Source organism: Mizuhopecten yessoensis, unplaced genomic scaffold (genome assembly GCF_002113885.1).
Source record: "Mizuhopecten yessoensis strain PY_sf001 unplaced genomic scaffold, ASM211388v2 scaffold2623, whole genome shotgun sequence".
Lineage (NCBI taxonomy): Eukaryota > Metazoa > Mollusca > Bivalvia > Pectinida > Pectinidae > Mizuhopecten > Mizuhopecten yessoensis.
Window position 1 is genome coordinate 343,161 of NW_018404638.1, and position 19,251 is coordinate 362,411.

The 19,251-nt window shown below is 40.4% G+C and overlaps 1 protein-coding gene across 4 annotated transcripts in view; it reads right to left on the bottom strand.

Annotated features, from left to right (window-relative positions):
* Positions 1–766: 766 nt before the first annotated feature.
* The window catches only part of LOC110446193 (calexcitin-2-like), a 21,963-nt gene continuing 3,478 nt past the window's right edge, over positions 767–19,251 (bottom strand). Inside the window, exons 1-7 of one of the 4 annotated variants that reach the window (XM_021491219.1) lie at positions 15,926–16,018; positions 15,425–15,541; positions 8,372–8,424; positions 4,686–4,823; positions 4,174–4,309; positions 3,160–3,257; positions 767–1,590 (exon numbers count right to left, since the gene is read on the bottom strand). In XM_021491219.1, coding sequence (XP_021346894.1) covers positions 1,471–1,590; positions 3,160–3,257; positions 4,174–4,309; positions 4,686–4,823; positions 8,372–8,424; positions 15,425–15,509 — 630 coding nt within the window. In that variant the 5' untranslated portion in view covers positions 15,510–15,541; positions 15,926–16,018 and the 3' untranslated portion in view covers positions 767–1,470. Of the gene's footprint in view, positions 1,591–3,159; positions 3,258–4,173; positions 4,310–4,685; positions 4,824–8,371; positions 8,425–15,424; positions 15,542–15,854; positions 16,019–19,251 lie in introns of those variants that run through there. The other 3 variants (XM_021491218.1, XM_021491220.1, XM_021491217.1) reach the window with 3 other exon arrangements.

Sequence of the window (19,251 nt, forward strand, 5' to 3'; positions counted from 1 at the left end):
ATTTGTCACTGAAGATGAGTGTTTAGATACGTGTGCTGTCTACTAAAAAAATACCCATTATATAATCGAAAAACAAACATCTGATATCAATGTTTCTTTGTTTTAACCTGAATTTTTCAACTAAGTATTGTTTCGGATGAAACGTCAATGTCTACTTATTGAGTTTCTTATTATCACAGCACCGCAGACAAGAATGTCGTACACTGATCGGTCAAAGACGCTCAACGAAAATGGTGATTAGGTAAAAATCAACAACTCATTATTATGACGTCACAAGTTAATGATTTCATTGACTTATAACATCGTCCCTACCTTGAGGATGTGACTAATCACCAACCCGAGGGGTGATTTATTTTGTTGTCTAACCCGAAGGTCTGCTGAGAGTAAGACAACCAAACAATCGTCCCAAGGAATTGAGATTAATAAGTTGCACGCTCTAGATAGTGGATGATTATAGTTCCCTCATTATGCCAATCTCATTTTTGAAAGCAAGTCTTTCAGCACTCGTACATGTAATCTGTTTGTATCTTGATTTGCATATGACCCCTCCCGTCAAGAACTGAATGTTAGAAATCCCGAACAATGGGAGATAGTTCTGTGAATGGCCGGAGAAAGCGAAATCAATAAAGTTACACGGTAATTTGTCACAGGGCGGGGCATCAGATATAGAATGAGCGGGGCAATCTGATACAGAAGGGGCGGGGCATCAGACACGAGAGGGGCGTGGTCAGATGTCCCTCAAATACACAACAGGATAAAACGAATGTCAGATTCATGATAACGTTTAATAAAAAGTCAACAGTATGATATGTGTAGTTACCCCAGAACCCAATGACACACATAGCAAAGTCACGTGCGAAATACCCGTCACGTATTGCCTTAGTAACTCCTGTTAAGCCTCCACTGTACCGTATATATTTACACACAAAGCTTAAAAGCAGACATACAGTCGCACAGTTTTTTGTAATATATAATTGTATATATAATTTCTTTTAGAATAAGTTCGAATTTGATATAACGTACAATTTATACATATTCCACAGCCCGTCATTTCAGAGAGGTAGGTATCTGTAGCTCTCCATTTCACAGTCACAATATATAATGACGTCACATGGACCTGTAAGGTCATGTTTAGCCGTGTGATACCAACTCTACTTAGTTTGCCATAAGTGTTGTCAATGAGAGTGATTGCACTAGAAACTGTTGATATACCGAGCCAAAGTTAACCTTCAAACACAATATCTAAACAGGCAGTATTTCTAAACTCTCCTAGTCCGTCTAGGAACATCTTGTTTCCGGGAAATCGAACGGTCTGCTCGCCAACGCATACTTCCGGACAAACAGCTACACGTAAGTTCCAAGTCATCCAAGCCAGGTACCCAGGGCCCCGAATCAGGGATAACCGATTGCAACGCAGAGCAAACGTCACTTCCGCCATCCTTTTATAACAAAATGGCGGCAATCCTGCGATCACGTGGCGAAATCGAGTTTCCCGGTGATGAAGTTTCCGAGTGCTCCGGGGTCATCAGACCGGTAGTAATCCGTACTCAGCTCCCGGAAGTACGCTAAGTCCACCTTCCGGGTGTTATTCTGTATCAATAGAGATAACAAACAAATTAGCAGGTTTATAAACAGAATCCAATGAGAAAATATAGACACAGAGTAAATCCCCCTCCTCACGCAAGCAAATAAAATGGGTGGTAGCCAAGGCGACCGGGGTTGGATTCCCCGATCGGACGTGAAAAGGTGTATTGGTTCACCTGCCCGACAACGTGGGTTTTATCCGGGTACTCCGGTTTCCTCCCACATTAAGATCTCCCGCGCGGTAATTATAACATCCGGGTTAACAAGAGGGGCTTATATAATATGTAATAACTTGTTTCATAATTGTTGTAAAATAAATAAAGTTTATATTTTAATAAAAAAAACACAACCTTCGACCTGACCGTATGCTAGCTTAAGAATTCGCAATATTATATTTAAGTTGGCTTTTTGTTTCGGCATCGGTTAATACTATTTTAAAGGTGGGTTCATCATTGTATCAACCTGACTAAATGTTAATTTATACTTACGTTGGAATTCGACACTACAGTAAGAAAACATGTTACTTGGACAATTTTAAAATTGTCTTCTAGATGAGGTCATCAACATAATATTTCATTACACGCATTTCGTACTGAAATCGGTAATTTTCTGTTAAAGTTGTAATGCATATCAAAACACCAAAATACAGAAGGCATATGTGAGTTTCTCCAGATTTTCGATTATTAAGCATATTCTTGTAGTTGAATATCAAAAATTGGTAAAACGCCAACGAACCTTCCATAAATAAATTACTGTCAAGCCATTATTCCGTCTTTTCGTATTGCAGAGTTATCTGCTCTTGAGAGAGGACCGTCATCAATTTTTGAGAAAACGACGTAATTTACTCACACAAACCAATGACGTAACAATCAATAACTGCTCACAAGAGAAGATAACTCTGCAATACGCAAAGACGGAATCAGATGGGCCGATATCTCACAAGTCCCGTGTAGTTACTTGTACTAAAGACGGAGTCTACTATCAAACGAAGGGGTCACAGGGTTTACCTTGCCTATACGACCTAAATCATAAATTATGTCAATTATTAAACGAACCGAATACATAACGAGACAAGTGATAGCTACATGTAGAATTACATATGTAAAGCCCATTCTAAACCCAATGCTCCTTTCTATTATTCAGGAAATAACATTTTCGAATTTTGATACTTATATAGAGGATCTGTCATAAGTGTCCCTCCATATATTAGATTCATGATACAAGTTTTCGATTTTTCATGTTTGCGAGCCTCTGGAGTTTTGCACTTTGCCGCCTCTGAAAGGATGAAAATTGCTCCACTTCACAATGACGTGACGTCATTTCCAGAGTGTTATTACACACGTTACATAAACATGATTTATGTGATGGCTTTATGACACTGCATAACACGGTATTCATATGATAAAATAATTTCTTATATTCTCAGAAAGTAGCCATAAAGCGCTTCCTGCGTACTTACAAACATGAAAACAAAGCCGAAAACCAGTGAAAATCCATCTTATATTAATAAAAATTAATAACGATTCAGTTTAAGAAAAAAAAAGAAGAAAGAATAAATAGGAAAACAAGACTTACACCCGAAAATAGGAGAAAGGCTTTTCGTGCATCTTTGGCGGGAATTCCAAAATCAGCCAGGACGTATTCGAACTCCTCCGCGTCGATCTTTCCATCTCCTGTAGACAAAAATAGTAAAGCTTATGATTAAATTTCGGACCAAACCGGTGAAAAGAATGAGTGAAAATATTGATCGGGAAATATCGCCGCAGTTGAGCATGCGTTTTTTGCACCCTCTACAATGAGGGAGAATTTCTCATGACAACGAATATTAGCACAGAACAAAACATATCTAGAAATTTCATGTCAAGGGCGAAATTAACACTAGGCAAGGATTAAGTTCAAGGTATTCTGGTTTTTAATGAGGAGTCCCCAATAAAGATTTTATTTTGACATTATGACAATTGTAGATTCTGGAGTTGAATTTCTCATACATTTTTAGTCTGTGGGTTTTTTAACGACACACACAAGTAAGTTATCATTCAATATAAATTAGCACCACTGTTTTACTTTTCAAGAACAGGTTTTCTGAAAGTACCACAGACAGACAAACAGACAGACATGCAGTTTTTATATCCTCGTAAGTCGAGATTTTCACAAAACAAAACGCTTTTTTACGATCACACTATATATTGCGTGTCATGCATAGTGCTGTTATTGTTTATAAGGCGCTTAAAGAGAATTTCATTCCAAATTGTTTTCAACAATCTGTAAATGTTTATCAGCAATTATTCCCCGATACATTTGTATCATCATTGAGACAAATATAGTTTCGATCACCAACTTTTCCGTCACACAAAGAAACGAAATTTTCACCATTTCAGTTATTTCCCAAGCAGACAAAGATGGATTGTGTTTACTTAAATGAAACACACGATATACTACGTGGCAAAATGGATCGGTATAGCTCTGACCCACAGTGTATATCCTTACATTGAATCCAAATAAACATATTATTCTTTTGTCATCGTCCATTGCTGGAACTGACCATTGCTGAAACTGACCATTGTGATAACTGGATTGTCCAGTACTGACCTGTCCTGTCGTAGAGATTAAATTTGTATTCCACATATGACTCCAGCCAGTCCGGCAGCTTCCGGTCAGCTGGGAGAGGGTCAGTTTTCTTGGCGTCTTTGATAGACTGCTCGTTAAACGATGTCCACATCTTGAGCTAAGGAGACAAATGACAGATCAGAGGCAAACATATAGCAGAGGGGTAGGGCAGTCGGACACGGGAGTTGACATTAATCGGACATGAAAAGGGGCGGGGTCAGTCGGGCATGGGAGTGTCATTACACTGGAAATAGTAGGGGCATTTCATTTCATCCCCCCCACCCCACCCCTATTCTTCGAATAGGCGAGCTAAAAACTATATACATATACAAAATGAGTACAAAAGCTATTACAGTGAGCAAACCTTAATGACTTTTCTTATATCTACCAAACGAGTTTGTTTTAAATACCTCCTATTTTGCTTTGCTTAATGCTACGTACATGTAAATGCAGAGAGACCACACTTCTTACTTTCGGAACGTATTTAGACTTACCCATTCCCCTATGGTGATTTTTCCGTCATTATTTTCGTCGCCCTCGTCCTGTAGACGCCGCCATATTGTCCGGAATAACTCGTGGGTTTTCGTGTATTTTTCACAACCAAGCTTCCATCCACTCCAGTCACATATTTTCTACAAACATTGTAAACAAGATTTATATATATATACACAATGTGTTGTATATATATATATATACACAATGTGTTGTTTATATATATATATACACAATGTGTTGTTTATATATATATATACACAATGTGTTGTTTATATATATATATATACACAATGTGTTGTTTATATATATATATATACACAATGTGTTGTTTATATATATATATATACACAATGTGTTGTTTATATATATATATATACACAATGTGTTGTTTATATATATATATATACACAATGTGTTGTTTATATATATATATATACACAATGTGTTGTTTATACATATACACACACAATGTGTTGTTTATATATATATATACGCAATGTGTTGTTTATATATATATATATACGCAATGTGTTGTTTATATATATATATATATATATACGCAATGTGTTGTTTATATATATATATACACAATGTGTTGTTTATATATATACACACACAATGTGTTGTTTATATATATATAGATATATACAATGTGTTGTTTATATATATATATATACGCAATGTGTTGTTTATATATATATATACACAATGTGTTGTTTATTTATATATATACGCAATGTGTTGTTTATTTATATATATACGCAATGTGTTGTTTATTTATATATATACACAATGTGTTGTTTATATATATACACACACAATGTGTTGTTTACCGAACGCGTTACAATGACATCGTTGATGCAGAAAAAAGGCATATATAGGAACCATGCTATCACTGTATTTAGGTGTTATATTTGTTTTATATACAATTCTTATATCTTAGTACATTGTATACCATATGCATATTGTATTTCATAGTAGATTGTATACCGTTGTATATAAAAAAAACACCATTATATCCAGTGTATGTACATGTATATTCAAAAACATTATACTATATTATCATATTTAACGTATTTTGATGCACTGTATAATTAAAATGTCTTTCTACATGCAATCTGTATATACTAATAAATTGAGATATTGGAAAATCGAGCCCCGGTCGTCTTATTGAAAGGTGAGTACACTAGCCACTGAGCCATACGACCAACCAACATCATTGACGGGTGATTGGTCAGTCCAATCCTCTGTACACAATGTTTAGCAATAAATATGTTTGAATTAAGTACACCGAAAACCGTTTGATCGTGTACGTGACTTTATATATTTCCACGTTCGATTGGAACATTTGTTTGTTTGTGTTTTACGTCCGATCAACAGCTATGGTCATTTAAGGACGTGCCATGTGAGGAAAGCTGGAGTTTCTGGAGAAAAACCACCGACCCACGGCCAGTACCTGGCGACTGCTCCACATAGGTCTCGAACCCGCGACCCAGTGGTGGAGGGCTAGTGGTAATCCACGTAGGTCTCCAACCCGCGACCCAGTGGTGGAGGGCTAGTGGTAGCCCACGTAGGTCTCGAACCCGCGACCCAGTGGTGGAGGGCTAGTGGTAGCCCACGTAGGTCTCGAACCCGCGACCCAGTGGTGGAGGGCTAGTGGTAGCCCACGTAGGTCTCGAACCCGCGACCCAGTGGTGGAGGGCTAGTGGTAGCCCACGTAGGTCTCGAACCCGCGACCCAGTGGTGGAGGGCTAGTGGTAGCCCACGTAGGTCTCGAACCCGCGACCCAGTGGTGGAGGGCTAGTGGTAGCCCACGTAGGTCTCGAACCCGCGACCCAGTGGTGGAGGGCTAGTGGTAGCCCACGTAGGTCTCGAACCCGCGACCCAGTGGTGGAGGGCTAGTGGTAGCCCACGTAGGTCTCGAACCCGCGACCCAGTGGTGGAGGGCTAGTGGTAGCCCACGTAGGTCTCGAACCCGCGACCCAGTGGTGGAGGGCTAGTGGTAGCCCACGTAGGTCTCGAACCCGCGACCCAGTGGTGGAGGGCTAGTGGTAGCCCACGTAGGTCTCGAACCCGCGACCCAGTGGTGGAGGGCTAGTGGTAGCCCACGTAGGTCTCGAACCCGCGACCCAGTGGTGGAGGGCTAGTGGTAGCCCACGTAGGTCTCGAACCCGCGACCCAGTGGTGGAGGGCTAGTGGTAGCCCACGTAGGTCTCGAACCCGCGACCCAGTGGTGGAGGGCTAGTGGTAGCCCACGTAGGTCTCGAACCCGCGACCCAGTGGTGGAGGGCTAGTGGTAGCCCACGTAGGTCTCGAACCCGCGACCCAGTGGTGGAGGGCTAGTGGTAGCCCACGTAGGTCTCGAACCCGCGACCCAGTGGTGGAGGGCTAGTGGTAGCCCACGTAGGTCTCGAACCCGCGACCCAGTGGTGGAGGGCTAGTGGTAGCCCACGTAGGTCTCGAACCCGCGACCCAGTGGTGGAGGGCTAGTGGTAGCCCACGTAGGTCTCGAACCCGCGACCCAGTGGTGGAGGGCTAGTGGTAGCCCACGTAGGTCTCGAACCCGCGACCCAGTGGTGGAGGGCTAGTGGTAGCCCACGTAGGTCTCGAACCCGCGACCCAGTGGTGGAGGGCTAGTGGTAGCCCACGTAGGTCTCGAACCCGCGACCCAGTGGTGGAGGGCTAGTGGTAGCCCACGTAGGTCTCGAACCCGCGACCCAGTGGTGGAGGGCTAGTGGTAGCCCACGTAGGTCTCGAACCCGCGACCCAGTGGTGGAGGGCTAGTGGTAGCCCACGTAGGTCTCGAACCCGCGACCCAGTGGTGGAGGGCTAGTGGTAGCCCACGTAGGTCTCGAACCCGCGACCCAGTGGTGGAGGGCTAGTGGTAGCCCACGTAGGTCTCGAACCCGCGACCCAGTGGTGGAGGGCTAGTGGTAGCCCACGTAGGTCTCGAACCCGCGACCCAGTGGTGGAGGGCTAGTGGTAGCCCACGTAGGTCTAGAACCCGCTACCCAGTGGTGGGGCGCTAGTGGTAGCAGAATGTCAGACGCCTTAACAACTTGGCCTACGACCCAGTGGTGGGGGCTAGTGGTAGCAGAATGTCAGACGCCTTAACAACTTGGCCATCGCGAACCCCCTTCGATCGGGAAATCGAACCCCAGTCGTCTTATTGAAATATGGGTACATTAACCAATGCGCCGTCCCTTCACCCAACTTTAATAACCTTTGATAATAGTGTAGGAAACGTAAATTAACAATTAACTTTGAGAATCAATTGATGGGATACCGTAGAGGTACTTGGTCACTCTAGACAAGTTTGCTTCTGTATCAATTGACCTGTTTCAATTACAGATCCTAAATCAGTTCCAAATCGTTAATGGATATGCCTGATAACATGGGTCTTGATAGAGAATGTTTCGGCATTTCTGAAGGTAACAAATTGTCATGTTATGCATATACATGTATGATAAGTCCTGGTAGTAAGATTATCTCCTGATCAAAGGGGAGATACGTACATTTCCGGATATTTAATACCAGTCCCTATTTTCATTTTGTTTATGAGCAAATAATCTGGGTAGAAGAAATGCTTTTGAAATTTGTAATAGAAGTGGGATAAAAAGGGAGGAAATTCACTAGAAGTTAATACGTTTAATCCTCTAGCAAGAAGCTGTATAGTGATACTCACTTGTCTCGCTAATTCCATGTCCTTCCATTCTAGGTTTCCGTCCTTGTTTAGATCTGCAACAAAAATCTACTATTAGCAAGCACGGACTCTGACAAGTGTCCACACAAAATACTGACATCCATGCCAAACATTGACATCTGCACATAAGCAATTTCGTAATAACATCGACAGAAGGAAAAATACCCAAAACAATAAATAATAAAGCTTAGTTTGTGNATGTATATTGCACATTAAAATGAAAATAAAAATCAAATTAAAAAAAAAAAAAAAATTTTTTTTTTTTAATTGAACATGCCAAGATTCTCACCCCAATGTCAATATATTATTGTGGATCACAATACACATACAGACTGGCTGTAGAGATCTGAGCTACGCCCTGTGGTTCGAGCCACACTTGTGGCTGCTACATATATTTAGCTGTAATATGCTTTTGTCTTCATTAGCTTCAGTCTACCCAGCTGTATAAAGTGAGAGATCCAAGTGAGTGTATCGTGATGTGCCATCGTTGAACACGGCACTTTACCCTGATTGCTTCAGTTTATCTAGCAGTGCAAATTGGTATCATCAGACTGTGACGGAATCACAGAAATATCTTGTACCATCGTTTGCGTTTCTAAGTTTTGTTTGTGTTTAAGTCCTCAAAGTGTTCCTGCTTTTAAAATATCAGCGTTTTAAACTGACCGTTTAAAATGGCAATCTTTTCGGCTAAAATTGTTGGATTACAATTTGTAATGGGGTGGCCAAAATTTAATGAAATTGACTGGGATTTGAACCGGAAACTACCTAGTCACTGGAAATGGACACAGTCGAGATCAACGGGCATGGGGTACGGTGTGTGCTGGTTCGAGGGATGAGCGGGATGAGCGGGGCGGGCGGGGCGGGGCGGGGCGGGGCGCAAAAACATGAGCTTTCCACAGTTATCATTCAATAGTAAACACAGGAGAATTTAAACTCGCTGTGACTTTCCCATTGGTACGTATCCATGACTAGGTAAAATTCAACTCTTACAACAAGAGTTCCACAGGGGCGGACATATATTTGTCACCCTTCTTATTAGTAACACTCTTTCTGATTAGATATCTTGTCGGGGTCTATATTCTATAGGTCCCCGCGCTCTAGATCTACCAGGGTCTATAAAAGTACGTGCGAGGAGGGGAGATAACTCAAACTAGAATCTCTCTTCATAACAACAAAAATGGCGTCCGACACACTCAAGCGATCGAGGTTTGCAAATCATTCACAGGATGAAATATCCTACAAGTAATCTAAAACGACAGCAAATTCAACGAAGCAGGCAATGAGGGGGCCATTAGAGTGGTAATTACAAAGTTGGATGTGTATTGTCCGAAATATTGCCGAAACGGTGTCCGGTAACAGTAACGGCTATTTTATTTTGGTAGCAGTCAATTCGTACAACTCAAACTCACAAAGTGATTTATAGTTTTGCAGAAAAAAAGTAATAAAAAATTGTCAGGGTGACAAATTCGTTATCTGGGTGAGGAGGGGTCTACGGGTTCATAGACCCCTTTGCTCTTTATAGACCAGACGCCTTTGGCTTGGGGTCTATATAGACCAGGTCTATGAGCCCGTAGAATCCTCCTAACCAAGAGATAACTAATAATATTGCTGCAGCCGTATTTTTAAGGACGCCAAACCCCATTTTTGAATGCAACACTCCGCCTTCCTGACATATATATGTATCGCAGGTTTGATGAATGTAAAAGAAATATCAAGGAAGTTATCCCCCGGCAAAAATCTGATGTAAAAAATGGACAAAGGGCCTTTTTCTGCATGTTTTACCATGCAATACTCAACCTTACTTGCATACAGTGTCCAAATATATGACTAGTTTGGCAAATACAGATGAAACAGTAAGGAAGATACGTTTCGAACAATCTATGGTACATGTATCATAATCGAAGAAAGGGCCGTAACTCTGTATATACCGGTAAACGAGACCCGGCGTTAGTACGCAGAACTCCGCCGCTCAAAATTACATAAGTACGGCAAGTTTTGTAAATGTAGGAAACATTGCAAAGAAGTTGTGGTCCGGATAAATTCTGGTACGAAAACGAAACAAGAGGCCTATGGACCTAAACGGTCATCTGACAACAAAGACTGAGCAGGGAGAATGGCAACTTTTCAACTTTCAATGAAATATTCTAAGAATTTGTTTTCCATGATGGTAGTTTTGGTCAGCAGTTGGTAACTATTTGTCAGTAAAGCTATCAGAAAGCAGTTAAACCTAAATCTGAAAAGATTTCTCCTTTAAAGGCCCGGCCCGCTGTCAACGGTGGTTAAACCTGCCTCATTTAATTATTGTTTCTAAATGATGTTTCATACTGAAATTGTTGTAATCTACTTTTGGCATTAACGATTAGTGTTTAAAAGCAGTATTTTAGGTAATTTCCTTTCTCGGGGCGCCACCCTCTCTACCCCCAGGGGTCGAACCAGCCTCATATATTCAACAAAGAATCGACCTCCTTCCAGTGGAACTGGAGAAGAAGTTTAAAAAATGTTTTTCAAGATGGCGGCCATCTTGGATTTCAGACCAACCCGAAAAAATAACAACACCTGGTCAGGACCATCTCAGGATCATTTCAGGCAAGTTTGACCTCAATCCCACTAAAGGAAGTTGAGAAGAAGTTTAAAATGTGTTTTTCAAGATGGCGGTCATGATGGCCATCTTGGATTTTGCACCGACCAAAAAAATAACAACATTTGGTCAAGACCATCTCAGGATCATTTCAGGCAAGTTTCAGCTCAATCCCACTGTTGAAAGTTGAGAAAACGTTTAAAATTGGTGTTGTTTAGGAAAACCATGATTGCTCAATCATATTACAAAATGGCCGCCATGGCTGCCATGTTGAAGTTTTGACGGGGATGAAAATTAACAACACTTTGTCGGCTTCCTTTCCTGAACAACCCCCACCAATTGTTAGCCCAATGGCACCAGTGGAACTGGAGAAGAAGTTTAAAATGTGTTTTATAAGATGGCGGCCATCTTGGATTTTGGACCGACCCGAAAAATGACAACACTTGGTCAGGACCATCGCAGGATCATTTCAGGCAAGTTTAAGCTCAATCCCACTTGTGGAACTTGAGAAGAAGTTTAAAATGCTGAAAGTTTACGGACGGTGCACGGCGGACGACGACGGTCGAAGCACGATGACTATAGGTCATCCTGACCCTTTGGATCAGATGACCTAAAAATAAAGGGCCGTAACTCTGTATGTAACCGTAAACGAAACTCGACTAAATTGTCGCAGCATTCCGCCTTTCCGGGATACATAATTACGGCAAGTTTTGTTAAAATTGCACAGAAAATGGGTTCCGGATAAACTCTGGTATGAAATCAAAACAAAGGGCTGTAACTCTGTGTATAGCTGAGCATGGGATCCGACTTCATTACGCGTCACTCTGCTTTTTTAGATGCATAAATGTAGCAAATTTGATAAACGCAGATGAAATAGCAATAGTGTTGACGCCTTAGCAATCCTTACCAAAATTCGTCCAGTCGTCGAAGAAGGTCACTGAATAATCTCTAAACTATTTATAGATATACACGTATGTGAGTTATAAGCATGTTGCCACATGACAGGAGAATTATTTGAATAGTTTACATAAAAACATACAGCCACCATTTATTGATTTTTATTTTGTATGTAAACTAAGTAAAGCCAGCGGGCGTATCAGTGGATAATGACACGAACTCAACAGGCGTTCTTTACCGCAGGGTGTTGTCCATATAGACGATTAAATGTGATGCTAGTTATTAATTTGCCAAAACATTCTGAAATTCTATCAATTTGGTTTAAAGGGACTCTAGTGAAAACAGAGCTTTTGATGGAGTGGTGTTTGCGATTTGGTCCAAATCGGAAGCGAAATAATTCTTGCGTGTGATTATGTCAGATTTTGATTTCAATTATAATACTAAAATCGCATTAAGGTTCCCAAGAAAACACGTGTTTCTATACAAACGAACGGCGGACCGCTAAAGCTGTTACCATAAACCTTTTATTATCACGCGATTAACAAGTGAGAGCTTTTTTATTACGTTACTGCCAACAATGGGTTTGTGTATTTATGTTTAACAGAGAACATGTTACTTAACAACGAATGACATAATTTCTTATTTCCAAGTCATACGTAAAGCGCATATAATTAAAGTAGTTTTCATGCTGTATCTGACTATCTGTGCTGATTAAGTATAGTTTAATGCAGAACGTATTCTGCACGCGTTCAAAAGATTCTTCAACTCGTTTATGGAAGTAATATGATAATAAGAACGAGTATGAGATTCTTTTCATCACATTTTCGATATATGCATACAACAAATTTTTTGAACATTTAGACAGGAAATGTCATCGACAGAATATGTCTTTGTTTTCAATTTGTGACGTCATCGTATTGTAACCGTGACGTGACAATGGGCGATATTAATCACTTCACCTAAAGTTCATGCATTGATGAAAAAAATTGTCTTTTCAAGACACTTCAGCCGTAGTCTGTGAACAATGTAGAATCTCCAAAAAAATGAATTATATTTTCATTTGATGTTTATACGTCTATAAACGATTTTAACAGATCCATTTTATTGTTGAGGGTTTCCCAACATAGCAATTTTGACTAAACGTTCATTTTGACATCTTGTCTCCATGACGTCATACTTATTAATTCTGATGTCATAAGCTGTTGTTACACGAGACTTTAATTGAAAACGAATTTCAGATAAGAGAACATCATATGATCGTTTACATATCTTCCCCGGTATCAACTCGATACATCTATATCAGCCCGAGGGATGATACGGGGTGAAACATGGTCATATCATAACCATTGTATAATACACTACATAAAATATTTTAAATAATTCAGTCCATAATCAAAATTATTGTCATTTACAAAAATCCAGATATTTGGCGAGCAAGGTCGATATGTTTCAGCTAGTACAAACGTATATGTAAAACAACAGATATAACAGATAAGTATAGGCTATAATAATTTTATCACATTTAATGTACCAAGAGCTTATGCAGTGTTTAAGGAAACTGTTTCCTCTCGCGAACGTTAAGTTTCCCAACATCGCAAGTTCGACTAAACGTCCCTTTTGACATCTAATCACCATGACGTCACATAAATTAGTTCTGACGTCATAATGTGTAGTTACACGATGAAATACGTATCAATGTTACAGCCGTTCCCGGGACACGCAATACGTGGTTTACTATATCACTCTATGACGTCATAAAATGTATTACCCCACCGACAAAGCTCCAAACCCATCAGCTGGATTTATTTGGCGGTTATCCATCAAAAACCAAAATAGAATGGGTTCCGAACATTTAGCGCAATTTTACACTATGGTAATGTGACGTCATTGTTGTGGTTGTGTACAAGCAAACTGAACACTAAACGGCATAATAATGTTAAAAATAATGTTTTGTAAAATATAATATTTGTATACATCATTGTATAAAGAGCAATCGGTGGTATGAATTAATTGAAGCACCATATACAAAAAAATTGTGTTTAAAGATTCAATCTTGCTTTGTTTGAATTCATGGGGTGATAAATTGAGTTGGTCATGAAACAAATTTAAAGGAACTGCAAAGCAGTTCATGTTGAATTTGTTTCAAGACCAACTCAATTCATCACCACATGAAATCGACCCAAGCCAGATTCAAACCTTATATTTCAATCAACGTTTTTTCTCTCAATATTTGAAACTTTTGAAATTCATTCTGATAGTTTGGTCCAGGTGCTGAGCTTGTGCAAGTCTACGTATTGAGGTAATGTAAAGCAAATAATTGAAGGACCATCCTACAACATGATGATGTACGCTGATAGTTCAATACAGCCAAATTATTAGGAAACAAAATACAAAAACATAATTTCAATGTCATATTTTTTTTTTTTTGATGAATTCATAAGATATCAAATTTTCTGACGCGTCATCACGGAAGAATGATGTTTAGACGCGATGCGCATGCCTTTTATTAGCTCGAAGAGGAGAGCCGCTAAATTTAGGGTTCTACATCTTCTGGAATGTGAAGCTGAAGTAATCGAATGTCGAATTAGACAGGAAACCAGACGTGGCTGGAAAGGACGAGGCAATTTGATATGACAGTTGCCTGTTCTGTTTGCTGTTCGACTGCATTACATATAAGACGGGACTACATGAATCTACGTTGTTTCCGATTTGTACCGGGGTTGAAGCTGGAGGGAGAATTTCTAGGGCAGTTCATGACTTGTCACTACCGCTAGCAACCGTGAGCTGATACTATTTTGCTGATTGATCGTTTTTGTTTGTTTGAAAAGTTTCTTGTGTAGCTTCAATAAATATGTAAAATCTCATCAAGTGGTATCTTCTTTGTTTAAACATGTCAATAGTTATCTCCCTTCGCAAAAGCATACGCACAGGCAATGTTAATCTGGTCAAATAAATCGGCAAATGAATCAGGTTACATTTGGTAGTTGCATTGAGTCCAACTTGAGTAGGAATTGAAATATATATTTATATAGAATGAAGAGCACAGTACTCTGTTATTGCGCGAACGTATAGTAACGTTCGACGGACCTGTGCAATGTATTCATCCGCACAATAAATATTAATAAAAAGGTAAAAAATCTATGATGTCACTTAATAAGTTGTTGTGTTTATTCATAAAAAAAATATTTGTGGGAATAAGGTGATTGTATCGTCCACTCCTATAGCGTGGTAAAGACGCTGGTAGGCTCGCAGCAGACGACAGCTGGCGGGAAATGTTGATGTACAGGTTAAACATGGTATAAGTACGTAAAATCAGCGGCGATATCGACTTTGATGTGATCAGACGACAGTGTAACATATGCTGGATGTCCACGGGATCTATTTATAGACACACGCGCCGTGTCCTACATATAAGGTCATTAGTTACGATCATCAGGACGTAAAGTTACCACATCAAAATTATCTATCACCGGAAATAATGACGCGGGGTTTCTTTTCCGAACGGTTTACGTACGACCTGACGTCAGCGCAGTTATTTGACAAACAATGACCCCACTTACCGAAAAATAAATGGAACTCGTGGATCAGTTTCTTCTTCTGGAACTCCGACAGCTCCGGATTGAAGAAACCAAGAACGATCCCCATCTGTTTCTTCTTGTTGCGGAATCCAGTCCGGACTACAATGGATAAAAGACAGCAATTAAAGCCCAGACAGACAGCTTATAATTAACATCCAGACTTCAAAACAGACAGACAGACAGACAACAGTTAACGTCTTGACTTCTAAACAGACATACAACAGTAACTGTCGGACTTCCAGACAGTCAGCAATAAATATTTCTTCATATTACAAATGCAAAGTAAAGCTTTGTCCTTCTTCACGACCGGACTCTGCAACGTTAGCGCGTAGCTAACGTCCCTCCCTAATACAAACCCAAACCTAAGCTTTGTCCGAACGTCCGACTACAACACATAAAACGGTAACTGTACCTGCCTGTTAAAGCACAAATAAAAAATACGTTCCTCCTGACATCCGTTTTAAAACAAATACACTCAGTTACCGTTCTAGTCTGTTACAAGCCAAATCAAAACTTTGTGTTTGCTTGCGTCAATACCCGTAACAGCTGTTCCCGTGATCAGTGCACAGCGCATGCGCATTATATATATGTTGTCAACAGATACAGCTTTACATGTACATTTGCCTCGGTGAGATCGATGAAACAAGTGACCCAATCGGTGACAACACGTGTAGTGTATATCTATATGATCATTTCTACAGTAGAGCTTTCATCTGACATTCACTCGACCCACTGCAGGTCCGGAGATAGAATAGGCCTGCTCTATCGCACTATTCCGTCTTTGCATATTGCGGAGTTATCTTCTCTTGTAAACAGGTATTGATTGATTACGTCATTTTCTCTAAAATTGATGGCGTTACTCTCACAAGCGCATGACGTAACAAGCAATACCTGCTCACAAGAGCAGATAACACTGCAATACGCAAAGACGGAATATGTCGTATAACGCGACTAATGCGGGCGCCCTGCTGAATCGGGGGCTTCCTTCTTTGTCTCCTGCTAAGGACACATTGACGAAACCACACTTGATCTGCTGTCCCCCTCCCATTGCAATGTTTGGGGTCTTTATATTTTCTCTCTCTACTTCCTAAAAACCTTTTTGTTTCCTTGTGCCTTGCTTGGCAATACCTCACTGCTCACGTAAGTGTTGAGCGTTCGCACAAGTGGGGTAGGCAATGGGTTTTATCCAAGGCCGGGATATAAGTCCTTAAAAAATGGTAGTTGTTTTTTCCTGCTAAACGTTCAGAATTTAAGGTTATCAGAACAACTTGTGTATCCGTTGTCATGTATAATGTTACCGGACAGACTACTGTACTGGGTGCCTTCGGCATGGTATTTCAGTGAGGTAGCACTCACAAGTTGGCATCAGATCCGCGCTATCGCATACCCTGTATCCAGCACCATACACAAAATCACGCAAACATTACTACATCTAACATGGAGACACCGTCCTTAAATGACCTTAGATGTTAATGGGACGTGAAACAAAATAAAACCAAACCAAAACCTGACATCCACCGGCTTGACCGACCACCAGCTTGACCGACCACCGGCTTGACCGGAAGAATAAATGTGTCACTTGTGTTATCATCCAATACACTGCAAGTCGACATAATCACGACAATGTATGTTTTACACGTGACGTCATGACAGTATGACGTCACATTGATACAAGATGCACAATTAAGTACCGGGAGAAAATTCACGTCGTTTGGCAAAATACCTTTTGACGTCTAATCGGGAATCGAACCCCGGCCGTCTTGGTGAAAGGCGAGTGCGCTACCCATTGCGCCATTCGGCCACGATGTAAAATTTCATGGGCGGATTGGTTGAGTGGTTAACACTCCGGCCTTCCACGCAGCCGGCCGGGGATCGATCCCCGAGGTCATCGTACGCATGGATATTCAGAGAAGGTGTTTTTCTCCTACACACACAACTCTACANCGAAGTCATCGTACGCATGGATATTCAGAGAAAGTGTTTTTCTCCTACACACACAACTCCAACAACCCAGGTGAGGTATAGATTGGTCTGGGGTGGATGTTGTGGTATCTGTGCTGTAGCATTCAAGTGGGGTGGCTCTATAAATGATGCCGTTGGAATCACGGTCCCAGTACAAACAGAGCACATTACATCTCCAGCACACACGCAGGCATACACACATAGGGATATATTAGCCAGGTGGCATATGACTCATAGTTAGCGCCTGATAGGGCAGCTACTGCGAATTCCTCAAAATTGTATTGATTGTATATATATGTAATGTAAAGCGCTTTAGAGTGGCTTATGTTAGCTAGATAGGGCGCTATATCAAATGTTGTATATTTATTTATTTATATCGGAATTGATGTTTAATACACAAACTATACGTATTACATATTCATGATATGTATCTGTTTCGACAATACGTATGTTTAAAACTTCATTATATAATGTGAGATCTTGTTAAACACTGAATTTATGTTCAGCTGAGTGTGAAATAAAAATTCATTTTTTAATCAATTTTATCGCCCCCAGTAACGCTAGCGACAACAGATCGTAATGACGATACACCAGGTATTTACATAATGTATTCGATAAATGCTTATAAAGATGTTTATTCTAGAGATGAACAGCCGGTAGGGGCTATACATAAGTTTGTCCGCCGCCATTCGGTACAAATGCCGAGCGCCGAACGATAGTGCATGTTAAAAAGGTGGAAAAGCTCCCGAGGTCTGAAAACTGACCCCACAAAAAATTATGTTGCTAAAATCAAATTCCTAGTAGTTGGTAACAGTTTATCATCGTTGAAAAGATGGATAGTTTCTAATTCATTGATGTTATATAAGTACTTATCCACGCAAAGTATGCTCCTGAAACAGGCACGATCTTTGTTTTCTCCAAAGAAGGTCTCAAGCTCTTTATAGACACAGCGATTATGTGCGCACGCACGCACGCGCGAACACCTCCATTCTCACGCCACTGGCTTGTCTGTTTGAGACGTCACGCTATTTGGGAAACCATGTTTAACAGTGTCGACGTCATCATCCACAAATGAGAGGCTTCGCGAAAACATCGGAAACCTTTTTCATCTAAAATTCTCGCCGGTTTCATTAAGTTTAAGCATTGTTCTTTAAGATATAAAGAAGTTCACCAACAAATAAGGATTATACCTGTGTGGCAGATTTCAATTGCGCAAAGGATCACAGTCGCTTTCTTCTTTCTAGCTTCGCTCTTGGGGGCATTTCCCTTAAGCTCAGTGGTAGACATAAGGGTCGAGGGAATAGGATCCTCGCTGGAAGCACACTACGTCTCTTTTGTGAATGATGCATATGTATAACTGTTAATAGTTAAATAAGTTGCGAATTATATGTATGGTTGTTTTTTATGTTTGCTTTGTATTTTCCATTGCATGTCATATCTGTATGTGACCTTATGTGTCTCTGTAGATGACATGAATGATTAAACTCCTTACCACAGAAATCACACTTGTTACTATACCGTACCGATTCTAAATTGAACTGTCCATTCTCTCAGTTATATATGTGTATACAAATATGTATATTGTACTTCATTTTCCATATCTGCAACTTTATTTCCTCATGTAACACATATTATGTGTCTGAGTGTCAATACAATTTTGCTTGTATACATGCATGCACCTGTCCATCCTGTCAAAATTTAATATATGAATTCATGTACATGTACCTCATGTTACACATTTCCATGTGTCTGAGTGTTGGAAATAAAATCTGAAAAATCTGAGAAATCTTAAAAGGATTTGGCAACAAGCTTAGAGCTCATATACATGTAATTAAGCCAAGGGGAAC